The sequence below is a fragment of the Barbus barbus genome (assembly GCF_936440315.1).
Source record: "Barbus barbus genome assembly, chromosome: 40".
Classification (NCBI taxonomy): Eukaryota; Metazoa; Chordata; class Actinopteri; order Cypriniformes; family Cyprinidae; genus Barbus; species Barbus barbus.
In genome coordinates, this window is record NC_136718.1 from 23,845,577 (window position 1) to 23,868,502 (window position 22,926).

The window sequence follows — 22,926 nt, forward strand, 5'->3', positions numbered from 1 at the left end:
ACATTAAGAAAGTTCCTGAGCAAATAGGAAACAAATAGGTCAACCCAGAGGAACATGTGGTTCTTATTTGTCTCTTGGGTTTGAACTGCATCACTTATCATACGCATGCCTCTGTAGATCTCATCTAACTGCATGTTGTTGTTTTTATTCATTGCCAAATGAAAATTCACTGTTATTTGTCAAATGTCTGCAATGGATCCTCTGCAGTGAATGGGTGCCGTCAGAATGAGAGTCCAAACAGCTCATAAAAACATCACAATAATGCACACGTAATCCACACCACTCGTCCATCAGTTAATATCTTGCAAAGCCAAAATCTGTGTGTTTGTAAGAAACAGATCCATCATTAAGATGTTTTTAATCTCAAACCTTCGTTTTTGGGCTAAAATACGAGTCCATACAGTATAATCTATAATAACGCTTTCTTCAGTGAAAAAATCATCTTGTCCAAATCAGGAGAGAAATATGCACAGATCAAGCACTATCCATTATAAATTAAGAAGACGATTAAAGAAAACTAATATTTTATTAAAAGTTCAAAATTGGCAGATGACAAAATAGAAACTTTTTTTTTTTTTTGAAGTAGCATGCATAATAACACCACAATTGTGCTATTAGAAAGCAAATAGGACTCATTTTTGATTTCATATTGAGTTATTTTGTGTATTAATGTACAAAAACTGTCCCATGCAGAGACGAGCATTAGAACTCTGGAGCTGCAGAGGTACACAAACAACAAGAGCGGATAGAGAATTCCTGATCCTGCCAAGGACAAACTCTAATGTTAAAGACGGGGAGAGTCTCTCGTGTAAACACATTTCACAGTCGTTATCTCAGGCAGTTGCACTTGCAGACTTTTTCAATGCACTGAAATGTTTCCTTAATGGCCACAAAAATGAGACAATGTGCAAGATGAGAGTCACTGCGGTTCAGCTTCAGGCTGATGTTCTGATTTGTGCGCGAGGAAAAGGCACTTAACCACAACCTGAAAAACTAAGGCACACACACTTCACAGCTTGTTTCCTAAGATTGTATGCTATGAATATTGATGACAAATTGCTTATGTTCCTGATTCAGATTAAATGTCTGCTAACCGGATAAATGTAAGTGTAAATCTAACACATGCATCTACAACAAACAGGATATTTACAACTTACAATTTAACTAAATTCAACAAATTGAATCATTGTTCCTATTCATTTACTTTTAAATCTATGTTATAGTTTCTAATAGCCATATTCTTATCATATAGATATGCCGTCAGAATGAGAGTCCAAACAGCTGATAAAAACATCACAATAATCCACACCACTCCAGTCCATCTTGAGAAGAGAAAAAAGTGCATGTTTGTAAGAGACAAATCCATCATTAAGATATTTTTACCCTCAAACCAATGTCTCAGGCTAAAATGAGAATCATCTATCCATAATATGGATTTTTTTTATTAATTTTTTTTTTTGAAAAGGTCATTTGGTCAGAATTAGGAAAAAAAATATATACACAGACGGCCTGAAAGTGAGTAAATGTTTAGCAAATTTTAAATTTCTGGGTGAACTATGCTTTTAAACTAGGACAGAATAGAGTATTTCAACACAGAAGGAAAATGACACTCTTCAGCTTTAAGCGTTTCAGGTGGCCAAACACCTGCTCAGAGCCGCAGTTTAATAAAAGTCACTTTCCTTTTTATTCCTCTGTGTCTGGTGGCTGTTATGTCGGACATGAGGAAACAGACAATAAAATTGATGGCCTAGAAATTTATTGCCTCAATACACACTTCCTGGAGAAGCGCCGGCGAACACTCCCTGAGGTCAGACAACAGATGAGACCTACAGCACACGCTGGCAATCCAATATGCAACTCGATTTCCCTTCTTTTTAGCTCATCCCTCCTCTGAAATTTAGAAAACAGGACCCAATTTGAATACCAATATGAGTTCATGAAAGGTGCATTTGATGCTTGGAGTTCAGCTCTCAGGAGAAGAAGCTACAAGAAAACTATTTCAAAGTGAAGGTCGTTGAGAAACATAGGATGCAATACAACGCCTACAGAGAAAAAACAGTGCTTTTAACAGTCATTTTGCTGTGAAAAGCTCAAGCATGCTTTCATGAGAACGAAAATCAACAGCTGCTTCTCTAGAAAACATTTATTTCTATATAGCATTACTTTCTCAGTCTGTCTTTGAAACCAGTGAAAAACAACATTAACTGTAAATGTAAGAATGTGAATCAATTCCGCTCATTTTACTCTACTGCTAATCCATGTTTACTGTACCTTTAAAAGGTTGTTGAAGTTTCAAAGTACCTGTTTATAACTAGATGTGTGCAAAACTCCACCAAACCTAAACATCTCATCTCAATTTGTAATTATATCAATGCAAGAGCACTAGAAGGAGCAGCAAATTATATAAAGCTACTCTAGTGTTTTTACCATGGTAAGAGGTGTTATGCATCATACAAAGAAAAACATTCTTAACCGTGGTAAAAAATCACTGTAAAGTGGAGACTCAAGTCAATTACTGCTGTAAAGAAAATGCAACAGGAATAAATGAAAGATACTGATTTTCTAAAAATGATAAGATTAATAATATACAACAGTTTACAGTTAGGCAATATGATATTCTGATATGAATCTCAACTGATGTGAAATAACAGGTGTGCATATATTGCCTATTTTTATCAGCTCAGCAAATGAGATTTTAGTCATAACATTTTCATAAAAAAAAATAATTGTCAAGTCAGGTCACCTTTATTCATATAGCGCTTTTAACAATATAGACTGTGTCAAAGCAACTTTACCATATCAATATAGGAAAATGTAAATGTAATGTAAAACAACAAGATTAAACACTCATCGTCCAGCTCAGTTTAAATAGTATCTGTGCAATCAAGTCGACGATCTAGCTGGAAATTAATTGTCCCCAACTAAGCAAGCCAGAGGCGACAGCGGCAAGGAACCAAAACTCCATCGGTGACAGAATGGAGAAAAAAACCTTGGAGAAACCAGGCTCAGTCGGGGGCCAGTTCTCCTCTGGCCAAACGAACCAGCAGTTTGTGCTGAGGACTCATCCGGTTCCCGAAGTCTTGTCCTGATGGCCATCTAGGTGATGAGTTCTTCACTGGGGATCTGTCTCTGGGGCTCATCTAGGTGTCCTGGTCTCCGCTGACATTCAGGGCTGTAGAGGTCATCTCTAGGTGCTGATCCACCATCTGGTATGATTATGATTAAAAGATGAATATGAGACAAAACTACAGAATGTCACATTTTATTATTAGCTGTTTCAACACATAATGTTTTACCAAATAAAAAGAACAGCACTTTTAGAAATCATCCCACTCATTGATGTGAGCATAAATATTGGGACAGTTGAACATAAGGCAGATATAAAAGATTAAAAGCTATTATTTAGTCGCAGATCCCTTGCACACAATCACAGCAGTGAGTCTGTGACCCATAGACATCACCAGACTCTTGGTCTCATCCTTTGAAATACTTTTCCCAGCCTTTAATGCAGCCAGTTCCAATTGTTGTTTGCTTTGGGGACTTTCTGCCTTTACTCTCCTCTTCAGCTGGTGAAATTCATGTTCAATCAGATTTAAATCTGGAGATTGACTTGGGCAATCTAAGACTTTCCATTTCTTTGCTCTTATAAATTACTGGCAGGGTGTTTTGGGTCATTGTCCTGATGCAATATGAAGCACTTCCCAATGAATCTGGTGGCATTTTCTTGAATATTGGTAGGCAAGATGGTTTTGTACCCTTCCAAATTCATTCTGCTACTGTCATCATACATTAAGTCATCAGTAAATTTGAGAGGGCCTGTTCCAGAGACAGCCATGCATGCCCGTGCCATGACACCACCTCCACCATGCTTTACAGATGAGGCTGTATGCTTGGGATCATTGCGGTTCCCTTTTTTTCTCCACATTTTTGCTTCCATCACTTAGATAAAGGTTCATCTTTGTCTCATCGGTCCATAAATACAGTTCCAAAACTCTTCTGGCTCACCTTTGTGCTTTTTTGCAAACTCTAATCTTACCTTTCTATTTTTGGTGCTGGTCAGAGGTTTGCATCTTGCTGTGTAGCATCTGTAATTCTGTGTCAAAGTCTCCTGAGGACAGTAGATTGTCAGAGCATCACCCCAGCTTTCTGGAAGTTGTTGGTGATTTTACAGACATATCTTTTAGGGTTCATTTTCACAGCTTTTATGATTTGTCTGTCATCAACTACTGTTGTTTTCTCAGCCGATCAGGTTGTTGTTGGTTGCTGGTGTCGCTGGTGGTTTCCAAACTCTAGATTTCTTCATGCCCTTTGTTTTTTGGGGAAGTCGTGGCCTAATGGTTAGAGAGTCGGACTTGTAATCCGAAGGTTGCGGGTTTGAGTCTCGGGCCGGCAGGGATTGTAGGTGGGGGGAGTGAATGTCCAGCGCTCTCTCCACCCTCAATACCACGACTGAGGTGCCCTTGAGCAAGGCACCGAACCCCCAACTGCTCCCCGGGCGCCGCAGCATAAAATGGCTGCCCACTGCTCCGGGTGTATGTTCACGGTGTGTGTGTGTGTTCACTGCTGTGTGTGTGCACGTTGGGTGGGTTAAATGCAGAGCACGAATTCCGAGTATGGGTCACCATACTTGGCTGAATGTCACTTCACTATCACTTCACTATTTTGCTAGAGCTCTAATTGACTTCCTCTTTTCTTTTAGCATCCAAATTGCTTGCTTTTCTCTCAAAGTCAGCTCCCTCATCTTCATCCTGGTTTGTGTGTGTCATCATCGAATGCAAGATTCAGAATACAGAAGTAATGGATATAACTGATTCAACACATTCCCTGCTTTTAATATCTGAAGAATTAATGCAACAGGACACAGCTGATCACTTAGAAAGACCTGTGAGGCAACTGCTCCAATACTTATGCTCTCATCAGATAGAGGGATGAAACTCTAAAAGTGCTGAACTTCTTAGCTGGTAAAACATCTATGTGTTGAATCACTCAGTAATAAAATGTGACATTCTGTAGTTTTGTCTCATATTCATCTTTTAATCATATTTGTAAATGTCTTGACTCCACAGCCAACAGAGCAATTTTGTCTTTACTGTTCCAATACTTTTGGAGGGCACTGTATATATATATATATATATATATATATATATATATATATACAAACTGGAACCATATGCTAACATTGGGGAAACATTCTGTGTTCGCAGAGTTTATGATTGACAGCTGACAGCTTTGTTTGTCTGACCAGCAGTAGAGGGGAAAATGTTCAAGAAACCTGTTTGAAAAACATAATTTTTGCAAATTCGCTTTCATGCTAATATGACTAATATAATATGATACAATAATAAGCATTCAGAACTGTAATTAATACTGCATATAATACTGAAGAAATGAAGGATTCAAATGAAGGACAGAGAGAGTCGAGCTGTGGAATGTAGGTCAGAGCTTGTTAACAATTTCAGGGATTTAGTGTTTCAGCTAAAGTTTTCAAAGGAAAAACAAAAGCGTGGCAGGCTGGACATCGGCCAGTAGCTTTGGGTGGAAATGTCTGAGCTTTCCATGAGCGCTGGAATGCACACTTACACCGGATCATCTCACGAGAAGAGCAAGAAAACGATATACAGACAAACAAGCTTCAACATGATCTGAACACTCAGCAAAAAGAAAAACGCTGGTTTATGTACGCCTTGTTTTCATGGCCTCCACATTAGTTGTTTAACAGACCTGTATGCAAATTGACTTCAGTTAGTCTTATTACACGGAAATTCCTCTTTTGTCCCTGCTTCCCTCAACAAAAAACTTTTTTTTTTTCTTTCAGTGGTTTTGGATTGAGGAAAATAACAAGTTTATGATTCATACACGTTTTGTTCATGATAATCAAATTAAATTGATAAATTAAAAACAGACACTTCCCATTTTGATGAGAAAGATTAGGTTTATTTAGTACAAAAGTATTTTAGCATCTGATGGGGAAACACTCAAAAAACATTGACATGATGCTACAATTATACCTGTGAGATGCTGTCAAATATATCCATACACTGTTCTGATATATTTTTATTAATCGGTGTTTGTTTTATCAGAGCAGCACTGTAAACCTGCTCCTAATAACCTAGAATAACTATAAAGACGAAAGAGAATTAATCACAATGCTGCTGCACATTTTAATAACACATCCGTCCATCAGAGCCTAGTGTGTAAGTTTATAGTTCGCTGGCACTTTCCCAGGCTTCACTTCCAATAAACCCATTCAGAGCAAACAATCAATCCACACACATACAATTTAAACAGTTATTGGTGCCAATCAAAGGGGAAAAAAATAAAAATCTAGAACATTATTAATATAGCACTTTTGTAACCATCTATCAGACTCCTGTGATTCATTTAAATAATTAGATAATTCACCCAAAAATGAGATTTCTGGCATAATTCACTCACAAACCCACGCTCGTAACGCTTGAAGTTTATCTTCAGAAAAAGACTAAGAATAGCCGTATGGTTTACATTATGGAAAAGTGAGTAAACAATGGCCAAATGTTTATTTTTGGGTGAACTATCACTTTACCTTGTTAGAAAGAGCCTCAAACTACAGCGCAGAAACTCATTCGGTGTCTGACTCCTGCAGCTACTCTAACAGACTCGGTGGGAGGGGCTATTTATGAAGGCTCCGCCTCTCACAGCTTGGCTTTGCCCGGCTGCAGCTGCAGGTTTTGAAGCTTCATTGCCATGCCCATGTTTCCGGTGATCTTCAGTTTGCCTTGGAAGAACGCCTGCATGAAGGAGAGAGCACAAAAGAATGATTAAAACATTGAGTTTTTAGAAAACTTAACCTCCTGAGAGGATAAGCTATTCATTTGTGTCCCAGAAATTCATTTGCGTCTTGGCAGAGGACATTAGTTTTTTTGAAGTGTTTTTCTGTGACCTTACATACCGCACTTCAGCGTCTCAGAAACAACATGAAGGGCTATTCAGAGATACTAAAAGGGGGTTTGGCCATGAAAACATCCTCTGCCTGTTTTTTTTTTTTTTAAACAAATGAACAAAAACATTTGATTTTGTATTTCATTTCATTATCTGATTGATATTCAGATTGATTCTTGTAAAAGCCTTGCAGAAAAATTACAGTGTATACAGCCGAATATGATTTTCTTTTTCAATAAATACATTGAACTTGTTTTTTTTTTCGAAAAAGCACTTTGTAAGGACATCAGGAATAAGCACATAAAACAAAAATGAATAAATGCTGTATTGTATAATATGGAATATTTAGACAATATACTATATGTAGTAACAAATTGTGTAATGAGTAAGGAATTGAACATTGTATAAAAAAAGTTATATGTATGTTTAATGGAAGTTAACATTTATGTGAAAAAGCTGAAAAACACAGCTGAGATCAAATAAATAAATAAACACTAATATTTACATTAACATAAAAATAGATAATTTGATATATTCTACATAACACATTATTTAAGTCACAAAGTAAATATTGTTTAAACAAATGATTTTGTAATACTTTTCATAAAATATTTCAATACTAAGTTGAAAGTTTGGTTCATATATTTAATCGAAGTTAACGCTAATGTTAAAACAACACACTAAATGAATGATCAAATGAACAATAAATAAATGAGTCATACATCGCATGCAGAGGCATAGCACACGTGAACGTAATATTGTAATTTTTTTTATTAATTTAATTAATTTTTGATGTTCTGATGCAAGTTCACCAAAAAAAAAAAAAATCAAGGCTAAACAATTCAGTTAACCTTCATTTACTGTCAGGTGAATTATCTCTCTAGTCACATAAAAAGACGAGCCGTGACATGATTGTGCAAGATCAACAGCAGCTGCGGTCGTCCTGACAGGCTTTAATGAGTGCAGAAATGCTCCTCGCAGAAGGGATGAACCCTGAAGTCATTTCAGTGAGTGACTCATTAAAGCTTTGTCTGTAAGCGGTGCACAATCCCGTACGCCTCCATCCCTGCTAACAGGAAGCACTCAGGTAGCACTAAAACAGAGCCGCGAGTGAACGCAGTTAATGACTTCTCGTTTCAGACTGTTCCCAAACATCGGTTACCAGCTGCGTGGAAGCAATTACAGAATACAAAAATGAATTAAGGTCAGGTAAATATAGCCAGATTTCACGCTGATGGATGGTACTACAAAGCGAGCGAGGAAACCACCTCACTTGTGAAACTCACTTTTCCCACAGACATGGCTCAGTGAGAGGAATCTCAATTCATTTACATTAAAAATTATGTAGATGAGTTTTTTTCTTCATCAGATTAGGAGAAATGTAGCATTCCATCACTTGCTCACCAATGGATCCTCTGCAGTGAATGGGTGCCGTCAGAATGATAGCGGATAAAAACACCACAATAATCCACACCACTCCAGTCCATCAGTTAACATCTTGTGAAGCCAAAAGTTGCATGTTTGAAAGAAACAAATCCATCGTTAAAGTGTTTTAACTTTAAACTATCACTTCTGGCCAAAATGTGAGTCCATAATCCTTAATAACGCTTCCTCCAATAAAAAGATCCATCTCCTGTTGTCCTCTCACATTAAAATCCACAGACATATTTGTTTAGAGTTGTTTTTGCTTAAACGGTGCTTGATTTGTTCATATTTCTCTCCTGATTCAGACAAGAGGACTTTTTCACTGGAGAAAGAAATATTGTGAATAGAGGACTCGTATTTTAGCCAGAAGCAACGGTTTGAAGTTAAAAACATCTTAATGATTCATTTGTTTCTTAAAAACACGCAGCTTTTGGCTTCTCAAGATGTTAACTGATTGGTGTGGTGTGGATTATTGTGATGTTTTTATCAGCTGTTTGGAGTCTCATTCTGACGGCACCCATTCACTTCAAGTTGACATAATGCTACATTTCTTCAAATCTGATGAAGAAACTCATTTCAGATGATTTCAGATGGCCTGAGGGTGATTACATATTTAGCAAATTTGTATTTTTGTGTAAACCTTTCCTTGGGTTTGTGGTGGCATAATAATCACAATTTAAAACTAGATCTAATAGCTAATAAACAATGATGAATGCAAAGGTGGAAAGAAAAGAAAGAAAGTCAAATCCTAGAAATCCTTACTACAAAAAAGATGAATCACGAAACTTCAAATTTAAATGAAAAATGGTTATTTCGTTTTCGTTTTGATAAACCCGCATTTCCCAAAAATTAAATGATTTTTTCCTTACAATAACCTGGTTATTGTAAAAAAAAAAAAAAAAAAAAAGTGTAATTTGTGGTTACTGAACCAGTTCAGGTTGATCGGTTTAAACGGTCTCACTGGAGCTTGTTGATCAGTCAGGGGTCAAAAACATCTTTCGCTCCATCTGTGGCTTTTCCATGAAGGGTGAGGTGGGGAAATTTGAAGGAAACTCTCTCTGTTCCAGATGGGAAGCCTCACAATAATCTCTCTTTCTGAATGTGGGCCATTAGCATTAAAAAAGGAAAGTGAGTGGGGAGAAAGTGTTTTTGAGCGTTCATGGAAAACAGGAGGTGGATTGAGATAATGTACAAAAGGAGGGTGGGAGCTACACGAACTGGGCTTTTAAGCACTCAACCTTGATGTTCCTCTACAGAGAGACCTTGAATAGAAAATGTCTTTACATTTCCTTTATTCAGTTGTGAATCACAAATTGATATAAAAAGGCACTCTCCTAGCTAAAAACAATATCGCTTTGAATTCACCACCACATGCAGATCTTAATGCATCAAAAAAACTACGCAGGACAGTGTAAAGGAAAGAAAAATATCTGGGTTCATGTGGGATGAGTCTCTGTGGTACGTTCAAACAGGAAAACTGAGACTAATCAGCCAAAATCATAATTATAACCATACAAACCACTGCTTTTGCAGACATTCTAGGGTTCCTGCTTTTTTCAAGTTATTATTTTCCAGGATATGTTATGCAACCTATGTTTAAAAGTCAGCATGAAATGACATTTGCAACCTATTTTAATTGTATAATTTGACACAGTACTGTTCAAAAGTTTGGGGTAGGTAAGATTTTTTATGAAAGAAGTCTCTTCTGCTCACCATGGCATGCATTTATTCGATTAAACAATTTTAAAATATTACTACAATTCAAAATAGCTGTTTTCTATGTCAATATATTTTACAATGTAATTTATTGCTGTGATCAAAGCTGAATTTTCAGCATCATTACTCCAGTCTTCAGTGCCGCATGATCCTTCAGAAATCATTCTAATATGCTGATTTTCTGTTCTAGAAAGATGTATTATTATGCTTAACATATTTGTGAAAACTGCAATATTTTTATGAATAAAAGGCATTATAAAAGTACGGAAGCGTATTGCATTCACTTGAGGAAAAAAAAACTACTCTGTTTTTCTGAATTAACGACTAAATTATCTCAGAATTACGAGATAATTTTTCATGAAAAAAAATAGTTTTTGCTCTGTTTTTCTGAATTAATTTTTCATGGAAAAAAAGATTTTGCTCTGTTTTTCTGAATTAACGACTTAATTATCTCAGAATTACGAGATAATTTTTCATTAAAAAAAAGTTTTTGCTCTGTTTTTCTGAATTAATGACTATTATTGAGTAGTTTTTTTTTTCCTCAAGTGAATGCAATACGCTTCCGTATAAAAGGAATACAAATTTTCTTTAAAAATGTGTAAGTTTACTGTCACTTTGATCAGCTTAATGCATGCTTTCTGAATAAAAGCATGAATTTATTTAAAAACAAAAAAAACGTACTGACTCCAAACGTTTGCATGCTAGTGTACTTTCAAATGAGTAAAAAATTACTTAAAAAACATTAAATCACTTAACAATCCTAAAACAAGAAAAACTGCAACAAAGATATTAAAAGTAATTTTCAGAGAATATGCCTTGAATTAAATGTATTTTACTTGATCCACTAGCAAGCTATTTTCTTGTTTAAAAATTATTGTTTTTTTCTTAAAACAAGACAAGTTATAGCTTGTTTTATAGATGTTTTTATATTTTTAATAGGGAAAAAGAGACAAAAAACTCATTTTTTTGCAGTCTAGTTTGAATAGTAGTATAGGTGGTTCACATTATTGCACAGACGGAGGGAGGGATGTTTTGGTGATTTGTCTGTCTGCTTCATCAGCACTTACGGTCTGTGGATTCATCTTTCCAGTCATGAGGTCCAGCAGGTCTGAGTCGGCCATCGCTATGGTGCAGTCTGCTTTCTTTTCTGAGAAAGAAAAAGGCAGAGCATTAATGAGGAATGGGAACCAGGATGACACAGCAGCTCAAAACTCGTTGGTTTGGTGCATTTAGCTCTTGTTACACAACGAAAGAGAATCCGGCACGCGTGAGCAGCTTTGATTCTGGTCATTAGGCTACACACACACACAACTCTCGCTTGCTTTCATTTCCTCTCATCCTCCACACAAATCTCATGGACTCTCACACACACACACACCTGTGAATATCTGAGACGTCACACACCCACACATCATTAAAACAGATGAGGAAGGTGAGGAAGAGCACAAGCGCTTGCACTACCAGAGAAACGGCACCAAATGCCTCAAGAACCACTAATGTCACATGGACTATTTTAACAATGTCCTTGCTATGTTTCTTGGTCAGAAACATTTCAGTTGCATTGTGGTCTATGCAGGGTCAGAAAGTTCTGGGATTTCATCAAAAACATCTTATTTGTGTTCCGAAGGTGAACGAAGGTCTTACAGGTTTGGAACAAAGTGAGGATGAATAATTCATGACAGAATTTTCATTTTTGGATGAAAACAGTTCTTTTAAAAGAACAGCTTTTGAAATGTTTTACAAAAGTAGTGACTTTATTCAACAATTCTTCTCCTCCGCGCACCATCTGCCGCCATTATTGAGAGTACCGTGACGCAGGTCTTGCCATGAACGAAGGTCTTACAGCAGGGATGGGCAACTTCGGTCCTGGAGGGCCACTGTCCTGCAGAGTTTAGCTCCAACCCTAATCAAACACACCTGCCTGTAGCTTTCTAGTGACCTTGAAGACCTTGATTAGCTGGTTCAGGTGTGTTTGATTCAACTCTGCAGGACCGAAGTTGCCCATCCCTGTCTTGCAGGTTCATGAGGGTGAATAATTCATGACAGAATTTTCATTTTTGGATGAACTAGCCCTTAAATGATGTATAATTTCAATTGATTTAATAAAAGTTTTTAAATAATTTAAAAACTGTTCTTTTAATAGCATTGCTAATTATGTATAAATTACATTTAATAGAGTTTAATTAACATTTTAAAAGCTGTTAATAATGTATAATTTGCATTAATTTAATACATTTTAGTCATTTAAAAGCTTATGTGTAATTTGCATAAAAGTTAAAATATTTTAAAAGCTGTTTTTAATATTATTGTTAATCATGTATAATTTGTATTCATTTAATACATTTTAATTGCAATATTTTAAAAGCTATTTCAATATTTTATTTAAAATATTTCAAAGGTTTTTAAAAGAACTGTTTAATATGTATATTGGTATTCATGCAATATATTTTTTAAGTAATTTAAAAGCTGTTTAATTTAAAAAGCTGTGTATTGTTAATTATGCATAACTAGATTTTATAATAAATGTTATAAAAATGTATAATATGTATTAATTTAATGTATTTTACTAAGAATATGTTATTTAATTGTATTATGTATACTGTATTATGGATTACTGTAATTTGTTTACAATTTTTAAATGATTTAAAAAGCTGTTATTTTGATAGTGTTGGTAATTATGAATTCTTTGTATTAATGTAAAACATTTTACTGATTTCAGTTTATTAATCGAGTATTATTTATTAATTTTAAGTGAGTTTTGTGTGTGTGTGTGTGTGTCAGAGCAGGAGTTGTTCTGATAACCATTAGCAGTTTTCAGAAACACATAGGAAAATGTCAAACTCTGGGGACAATAACGAACCACTCCTTCAACCCATGACCCCAAAAAACTATTTGTGCGGCCTTTTTCCAAGTAACATAACTACACCTGATCCAGATGCATCCCGCCAGACACATTGATGAGCTGGAAAATGTCATCCGCTCACAGATCAATACAGTCTGCATTTAGAACAGACTCACCAGCATCATTGTGAACGGAGCCTGTCCCGTTCTTAACATCAACGATCCAGATGGCTTCCTTTCCTCCCGGCCCGTCCTTCACCTTGAAGGCAAACACACCTCCGATCTTCTTCACAAACTGCTCTCCGTCCTGCAAACACACACAAATGTCACCGAGTACATCAGTTGCACAACCACCGTAAACTGTGAACCGCAGCTAAACTTAAATGATAGTGAAAAGATAACTTTTGTTCCCCTCAATCAGAAATAAATTTGTATATTTTATAATACACCAGTGTTAATTCAGGATAAGTGGGCCACTTTTCCCAGTCATCTTAATAACAAAAAGTGACCAAACTGACCTAAAGTTATCCTAATATAAATACGCATTATTTATGCAGAACCAGAAAATGTTGCAAGCCTTTAGTATAGGGACCAATTCTCACTATTAACTAGTTGCTTATTAGCATGCCTATTATTAACATATTGGCTGTTTATTAGTATTTATAAAGCACATATTGTGCATGACCATATTCTACATCCCTAATCCTACCCAATACCTAAACTTAACAACTACCTTACTATTAATAAGCAGCAAAAAAAAAAAAAAAAAAGTAGGATGAGACTTGATTTTTACCTTGGAAAGAGATGATAAAACGTAAGCAAATAGCTGAAGTGCATACAAACAACAACCTATTTGTTACATAAAGTGTCATAAACAGCTGCAAAACAGCATTGAAATGCAGGCTATTAACATAAAGCACCTCGCTCAGCCTTCCAGCCTGTGAGAGCGAAGCGTTAAATTTCCCCATAAAATTACACACTGCATTTCAGAGCGTAATGGAGCAAAACTGATCTGAAAGCGCATCGGTTTTTCCCAGAGTCCGTCCGGTTGTGTAACAGGCTGTTATTTGAGTCATTTTTTTGGCAGGAGCTGAAATGTGGCTGATGGTGGGAGATTATCAGCGTCTCGGCCGTGTGGAGCTAAACAGGGCAAATCTCCAGAGGGTGCGAGTGTCACGGCTGAACATTAACAAACACACATCATTGAACATAACCACGACTGAACTCCAAATTACAGCGAGAACCAGAGGCATGGATGAATAAATGAGGGCTTGTAAGGGTTAGTTCATGCAAACGTTAAAATTGTTGTTTATTCACCCTCATGTCATTCCAAAGCCATCGGAAAGGATACACAAAAGAAGATATCTCGCAAAGATATTTACAGAGCTGATGCTTTCCATTCAATGCAAGTCCAAGGCCATTTTTACTATCAAGTTTCAAAAAGGATCAAGAAACATAAAAGTAGACAAAATGAAGTCTTCTGAAGTCAAACAGTGCATTTATATAAAATGCATTTATGGCTGCCAAAGTTAATATGTGCACTTGATTATATATTTAACATCCCGGAAATATGGTTACGCTGACGACCTGGCCATTATGATGAGACGACAAACATGGGAGCAGATGCAGGCCAGCCTAAACCAGGACATGGACACCTTGGCAGCCTACCTGCGTGAGTGGCGTTTACAACTCAGCATCGGCAGTTGCAGCAGCTTACCACCTGAACAACAGTGAGGCCAGACGGGAACTGGACATATTCGTTAATAACAAGCGCCTTGAGTTCCAGCAAGCCCCACGGTACCTCGGCGTACGCCTGGATAGATCTCTAACATTCAAACAACACCTTGAAGAAGTGACGGCCAAAGTGTCATCAAGGGTCGCAATAATTCGACGTCTCGCTGGTACTAGCTGGGGTGCAACTGCCAAGGTGCTTCGAATATCAACAGTAGCTCTTGTCTTCTCCACAGCTGAATACTGTGCCCCAGCCTGGTGCAGAAGCCCACACGTCAGGAAAGTCGACACTGCCATAAACACCGCCCTTCGGACTATAACTGGCTGCCTGAAATCTACCCCTGTCTACCATCACTAGCGGGAATTGCCCCGGCCGGCCTCCGACGAGAGGCTGCTACCCTCGCTCTTGCAAGGAAAGCCCAAAGATACAACTGGCATATCCTGCACAATACCACCACAATAGCACTGCCTCCTTATAGACTGAAGTCCCGCCACCCGTACAACAAGGCGGCACAAGACCTGCTCAGGTCCATCCCCGAGGACCTGTCTACAGAGGCATGGCTCGCGGCAGCCTGGAAGCAGGAGTGGGAGTCAGCAGGGCCCTCACGAATCCACCGTTACATCTATGACCCTGGAGGCGGTCTTGAAGGAGAGGATTTGCCACGCCGGCAATGGACTCTGCTAAACCGCCTGCGAACTGGGGTTGGACGTTACAAAGCATCAATGAGGAAGTGGGGCCTGGAGGACAGAGCAGTGTGTGAGTGTGGGGAGCCAGAGCAGACCGCTGAGCACATAATCACCACCTGTCCACTGTATAAACCACCCTCGGAGGCCGGCCTCTTTGATGTGGGACCTGAGATGAGAACGTGGCTGAGTTCTACTGAGCTGGACATTTGATGACGACACACGAAAGAAGAAGACAATTTAAAATAGATGTTTTCTATGTAAATATATTGTAAAATGTAATTTATTCCTGTGATCAAAGCTGAATTTTCAGCATCATTACTCCAGTCTTCAGTGTCACATGATCCTTCAGAAATCATTCTAATCATGCTGGTTTGCTGCTACAGAAACATTTTTTATTATTATCAGTGTTGAAAATGGTTGTACGGCTTCACATTTTTGCATTCAAAAGAACTTCCTCGGACATTCTGCAAAAAATGTCCCTTTTATGTTGCAAAGAAGAAAGTAAACCATATGAGTTTGGCACAATATGTGACCCTGGAGCACAAAGGCAGGTATATTTGTAGCAATAGCCAAAAATACACTGTATGGGTCAAAATTATTGCTTTTATTTTTATGCCAAAAATCATTAGGATATTAAGTAAAGATCATGTTCCATGAAGATATTTTGTCAATTTAATACCGTAAATATATCAACTTAATTTTTGATTAGTAATACGCATTGCTAAGAAAATAATTTGGCGATTTTCTTAATATTTAGATTTTTTTTGCACCCTCAGATTCAAAATTTACAAATAGTTGTATCTCAGCCAAATATTGTCTGATCCTAACAAACCATACATCAATGGAAAACGTTCAGATGATGCATAAATCTGTTTAAAAAAACTGACCCTTTTGTGCTCCAGGGTCACAAATTAGGTCAATTCTGTAAACCTGGATGATGAGGCCAAGTTGTGGCTTGATTTCTAATATTAACCAGGTTATGAGCAAAATGGGGAAGGGGATGGTCACATGTGTCACCAAACACCTTAAAAGACATGAAATGGCATGAAAAAGATCGTCCAGTTAAGACTGAGGAATTTAGGTTTAATGAAAAGACACTCTTTGTAGTCTGAATAAAAACCTTTCACACCAGCCAGCAGGGAAAAGCAGGCCTGAAGCCTGACCGAGGATCACTGCTGACATGATTAAAGCTGGGTAATAACACAGATTCAGATTGATCTTGCTGTAGCCTTGGGCAGAGATGTTGAAGTGTTAAGAGGCTTTAACAGTGCAGCCCATGAATTCAAATAATTGAACCGAACAGGGTTTCTCGTACCTCATGCAGCTTTTTATTGATCTCCTGGAAGACGGCGTGAGCTTTGAAGCCCTCTAGACCCGAGGATGAGCTGGTCAACACCCCCTGGATGCGTGGAGAGCTGGGAATGAGAGAAATATACACACTCAGAAAACGTGGTTGAAAGATTAATTCACCCAATAGATCTTCTGTGTGATTCAGGTTTGAAACCAACAGCGTGAGTGAGTTAATACTTTTTGGGTGTACTCTCACTTTAAGTAGATTTGCACAGTGAGGAAAACACGGAAGGAATCACGGAATCCAGTCACATGAATGGAACTTACCGTATAACACGGAACGACACAAAATTGGGCAAGTTTTGGATGATTAATTCAAAAGAAGTGCTGTACAATTAATTAAATGGTGATATGAGGACATGAACTTCATTTCAAGAACTGCTCTACTCGTTCAAAATGTTCATTTTACCGTTACTCAACCGTTTAACTCCTGGGGAGTTGTGAAATGAGCCTATTTCCAAAAAAAGTGGAGTGTTCCTTTAAACAGGCATTCGTGGTCTCATGAATCTATTATTTGTTCCTGTCATATCGTTTTGACTAAGCACAAAGTTTAACTTTATATTTTGAACTTTACCGTAGTAACTTACAGCACTGACTTTGTAGCATATGTTTGACTGAATTGTTTGCTTTTGTCTTTATTTCCTCTTATATAAGCCTCTTATACTTTTATAATATTATTGTTCATTCAAACTGACATAAAAGAGGCAGAGTTGTGCTTTATTGTCGATTGCTACTTTCCGGCATACACCTGGCCTATCAAGTAAAGGATGCTGTTGGCAGTGGAAACGCAAGCTGGATCAGGGTGTTCGGTCCCGAACCGTACCGTACCGTACTGCACTGACCCATACCGCTTGGTGGAAACAAGCCATAAAAAGCATGCCTAATCAGTTAAATTAAACCATTAAAATGGAATCCAGAAAAATTCAAATGGCACACACAGAATTTGGAAAAAAATATATTGTTGATACAATTAGGCTCCTATTTATTGGGAATAAAGTTTCATGATTTTAATTCATTAGACATGTTTTGGTTACTAAAATATAATTTAAACACTAAAACGGAGCACAGAAAATGTAAAAAAACAAACAAAAAGAAAAGAAAAAGAACATTTTTTATATATATATATATATATATATATATATATATATATATATATATAAACCGATTTCATAGAGCCCTATTTAAGAATTAATGCGATTCACAAGTACACAGGTTTGAATCCAGTCAGCTTTACACGCTGATCTCTCTCTACTCATCTTGACATAAACACATGCAAACCACATACATCCCATCTACAAAAGAACAATGGGGCTGTTTTAAGTTCAGCACAAATATTATGCACAGGAAGACACAAAGATCTCTGGACGAACTGATCACACAACACATGTGGAGTTACTCAAAGATTTATACCAAACTCTCACATAAACATGCTGGAGACAGCGAGATCAAAACAGTTTGCTCTTCAACAAGCTACACAAACTTTTTTGTTTGTTTGTTTTTTCGGATATCAAGAACAATTGCACAATCGTGGATATTTTCTCATGGGTAAAACAAAAAATTATAGTATTAAATGAACTCTTAGCTGAAAAAAAACTACCACTGAAAATAATAATAATAATATTATTACAAATGACATTAATATTTATTTTACATTTTTATATAATTCTTTATTTTGTTTTATAGGCTAGATATAAGTAAATATGCGTAACGCATGGCAATACATAGTATATATTAAAAGACAAATCCTCAAATATAATTTAATTTGCACAATTACAGTGTATTTTAAATGCTGAATTTGTCTTAAACCTGAGAATTTAGCTCCAGTGAGACAACTATAAGATCAATCCTCTGTCATCATTCAAAACACTCGGAATATTTCATATTAGCGAATTAAAAACAGAAATCCTGTAATAAATGGCACACAAAGATGTAATGACCTCCATATGCTGCTGCCACACTCTGATCTCTGCAGAAGCATTAACACACTCTGGGTGATTATAAACACATCATCATCATCATCATCCTCACCTGGACACCTGTGGGACTCGCATTGCTGCTGAATATGAACTGCAGACAGACAGGTGAACGCAAGGCCGCTGGCACTCGGACAATCAGCGATACATTTGTATCTGATCGCCACTTCCGGGTTCTGTGGCCATGAGGCAGACCTGAATAATCCAACACTGATCGAGAGGATAGTACATAAATGTGACCCGATATTCCCAAAGTATGCAATGAGACAAGGGGTGCCTTAAAACTCTCCAAATTCATATTTATTGAATTCATGTTAGCCTATACTTTATTTATACATGTTAAGTCAATAAGAACACAAATAAATAATGTAATAAAGAAAAAAAAGGGTTTATAGATTAAGGCACTAACACATTCTAATTATTTATTTGTAAATATTTTTAAATGTTGTCCAAAAAAGCTAGATTACATGTTGTGTTTACAGTTTTATCAATCCTTTGGCTCCTATAAGTGTGTCTTGACACAAAGGACAGAACATCAAACAATGAAAAATCCCATAATTAAAAAGTCAAGGCTTAGTTTAAATAAGCCTACATTACACTACATGCATCAGTGACGGCTGGCAATACAACGCTGTACCTGCTAATCTACTGGCAGAGAAAGAAATAAGAGATAAACAGAGCAATAAATAAAATAAAAAGAAAGTTTTGATACATAACTACTATTATAAATATAAGAATATAGAATATATTGAGAATATATTGCATTTTAGTAAGTAGAATGTTCCCTTAATCCCCAAAATCTGCAGTGTTACACCTGTGCTGCAGTAATATTTTTCATGCAAATTACAACACTTATGCCACAGCACTATATATCTGGATTTGGCAATATTTATCAGTGTATGTTGTATCTATATGCTCACTAATTCAACCGAGATTCAGGCTCCAAACATGCCATCTTTACAAACAAATAAATAAACAAAATAACTAAATAAATGCATGTCTTGGACTAAAATATGTAAATCATATATCACTTGTAGATGACTGTGGTCCTTGCCTCTTTTTGAGAGAGATAAAATTATGCAGTGGGGGAGCATCTTATACTATAACACATTATAAATGTCTTTTATAAAGATTTTTATAAGATTATAACACTTCATAAATGTCTCATTATCATTATTATTTTCTAATAATATCTATTATAGGCCTATTTCCATAAACATATTGGATAATTTATTAAATGGCATCGTCAAGTGAATGCAAACATCACTTTGATGCTTAATAACATAAAACTGTTTTCTAAAGTAGTTTTTGTAAAGCTACACTGTATTACGTGGCAAGGCTATTTATGTAAATAGTTTTGTTCTTTATTTATGTTTTTGCTTTGATACCTTGGCAATAAAAATGATTGTGGATTTGTGGTGAAGCACCGCCAGGATGGTCTTCTGCTGTCATCTTCTGGACAGAGCTGGTTAACAATCCAAAGGGTGGTGGGGGCGCAGTGGATAAGACACATGCCTTTGGTGTGAGAGACCCGGGTTCGAATCCACTGTGAGACACCAATGTGTCCCTGAGCAAGACACTTAACCCCTAGTTGCTCCAGAGGCGTGCGACCTCTGACATATATAGCAATTGTAAGTCGCTTTGGATAAAAGCGTCAGCTAAATGAATAAATGCAATCCACCTTCTTTTCAGAATCAGCTTTATTCGACCAGTGTGCGGTTTTTCAGAAGCTCTTGGTACATATATACACACCTATCTGACATGAGAACAGAAACATTTAAATAAGACTTAACAGTAAATGCTATGAATCTGGAACAGAAGATTTATGTCCAGATTTGTGCATTATTTACAGCTGTATAGAAAATATGCATATGTATTTACACAGTACTTGAGAAAGGCAATACTTAGAGATGGAGAATGAATTACAGAGCACAGGTAATAATTCCTGTGTTAGCTGTTTAGGCTGGAGATGGCATGCTGATGTTGGTTTTCAAACGCAGAAATTATATTAGGCCTACCAAAGAAATCGAAAAATCTGTCATTTTTAGCCTTTCCTTGTTCAGTGTCACTATTCACGTTTATTTTATGGACAAAATATGCAATGAAAGTATTTATTTTCTTTCTTTTTTTTGACTATACTAAACTATAGCCTACTGTTAATGCTTTTGTGAAAAGTGGTGACATCCCATAGGCGTAATGGTTTTTATACTGTACAAGCTGTATGTGCGATTGCCCTACAGCTAAACTTAGCCCTCACAGGAGACTGTGCATTTCAACTTTCCCCCCAAAAAACTCACTCTGTATGATTTATAAGCATTTTGAAAAGTGGGGACATGGGTCAATGTCCTGAAAAGTCACCTTTACCTTGTCATACCTGTGTCATTACACAAATTGATGTCCTCGTTTGTCACAAAAACACAAACACACGTACACACACACACACACACACACGTACACACACACACACACACACGTACACACACACACACACACGTACACACACACACACACAGACACACACGCACACACAGATGATTAGTATATTCAAAAGAACAGTTAGGAGTATACTGTTCCATATGTTCTGGTCACAGACAACAAAAATCAACATGGTTTATTATGTTTTATTTCTGAATAAAGCAAAATATATACCTATATAATATTGATAATGAAACATGCACAAACATGTTTGAAATAAAAATAAAGATAATATGAAGATACACTCCAGTTGAGCATATCAGCCTAAACTGAATTCTGTTCAATCACCACAGATTATTGGGAGGCAACAGAAATGGGCCCAAAATTGATCCCGTCTCAAGAAATGTAATTTAGTTGTCGAGGAGTGTTAGGAAGTTTGAGGATTCGTCACAGTGCTGAGAATCTGGATAAGGTGTGAAGGTGCTGTCAGTGTTGGGAAAAAATAACAATCATACATGTTTATTCTCTGCTTGCGGCGTGGGCTTTCCAGATTTGGTCGTTTCTTGACAGTCAATCTGCATAAAGAGACAGAAATGCATTAATGAGCATGTGTGAAAGAAAATATTTAGAATATTTTAAGTCAAAACCAAATGTGATCATTTTAAATGTTTGGGATAGTCAGTGCGAAACTACAGTTTAAAGTTACAGGTTATCTGGCAAACATTAATCTTCATGTCAACATTTTAATTGTGCCATATCAAAATATTGATATAAGAGACGTAACATGACCCTTAAATACTTAATAAGTTACAAATGACACAGATAGTGCTCTCTTCACTTATATAATAAGGTTTGGGTTTTCCTAAGGGTGCAGACTGAAGTCAGTTTATTTTACCTTTTTATCAGCACATGTGGACTCTTTAACCGATTAAATTAATAACCAAATGAAGCACAGTGTGGGCGAACAAAGTCAGCAAAGGCTCTTTCTGGTGAAATGGACAAGAACTCGCCTTTATTCTGAGGATTAATCTGGATTCTCAGACACACTGAAGAAGACATGAAGACATTATTAAATGAAATAAGTACTTATTTCTATATAAAAAATTTATAAATAATAATAATAAAAAAAACTATCCCCTAATGTCAACGCTGTACTATTTTGTGCACATCAAGAAATGCAGCACAAGAATGAACCAATTAGCCTAAAGGGCAGTTGGAGTCGTGTCATTGACAAGCAATAAAAATAGAAGAATAAATAAGTAAAATGCATGTTTAGTAAATGAACAATTTATATAATAACACAAACATAAACACACCATCCCAGTACTGGATAGACTATGTGCAATAAATCAATGACCTGCAAGAATAAACCAGTGAGGCACAGGGGGCTTCTTCCTCCAGGGGGCGCTAGATGGCTCAACATCCAATTTGGGATTTTTTAAATGCCTCATCCAATAATTAGAAATGACAATGTGCAAGCAATGAGAAATAACATCACGTGTCATCATGAGTCAGAATAGCATAATATATAAAACTGAATACTGTTGTTTTTTCCTGGCCAAGTACAGTTTTAAGTAGGAAATAAAGAAAAACCGCATTTCATTCAAAAGACGTGTGTATAAAGAATGGTTAAGATCTTAGGTGCAACTTCTATAAATATATACCTATACAACTAAATATCACGAAACCAGACCAAACTGCAACTTCTGAAAGGCGCTGTATTCAGGTGTTAAAATAATGTAATCTGCAAGTTGCAAAGAAACGTTAAAAAAACAGTACCTAAATGCAACCAGGCCAAATGTTTGTGTGTAAATGGGAAAATATTGTGATACAATTGTCCATGGGCGCCGATTTATGTCAAACAAAATGC

The 22,926-nt window shown here is 36.6% G+C and overlaps 1 protein-coding gene across 1 annotated transcript; it reads right to left on the reverse strand.

Moving 5' to 3' along the window:
- Positions 1-5,909: 5,909 nt before the first annotated feature.
- On the reverse strand, positions 5,910-18,857 carry LOC306860103 (sterol carrier protein 2-like). Its single transcript, XM_079401634.1, has 5 exons — positions 18,697-18,857; positions 16,634-16,733; positions 13,078-13,207; positions 11,127-11,206; positions 5,910-6,767 (listed from the first exon to the last, which is right to left on the reverse strand). The coding sequence occupies exons 1-5, from the start codon at positions 18,717-18,719 to the stop codon at positions 6,672-6,674; spliced, it is 429 nt and encodes a 142-aa protein (XP_079257760.1). The 5' UTR covers positions 18,720-18,857; the 3' UTR covers positions 5,910-6,671.
- Between the last annotated feature and the right edge of the window lie 4,069 nt (positions 18,858-22,926).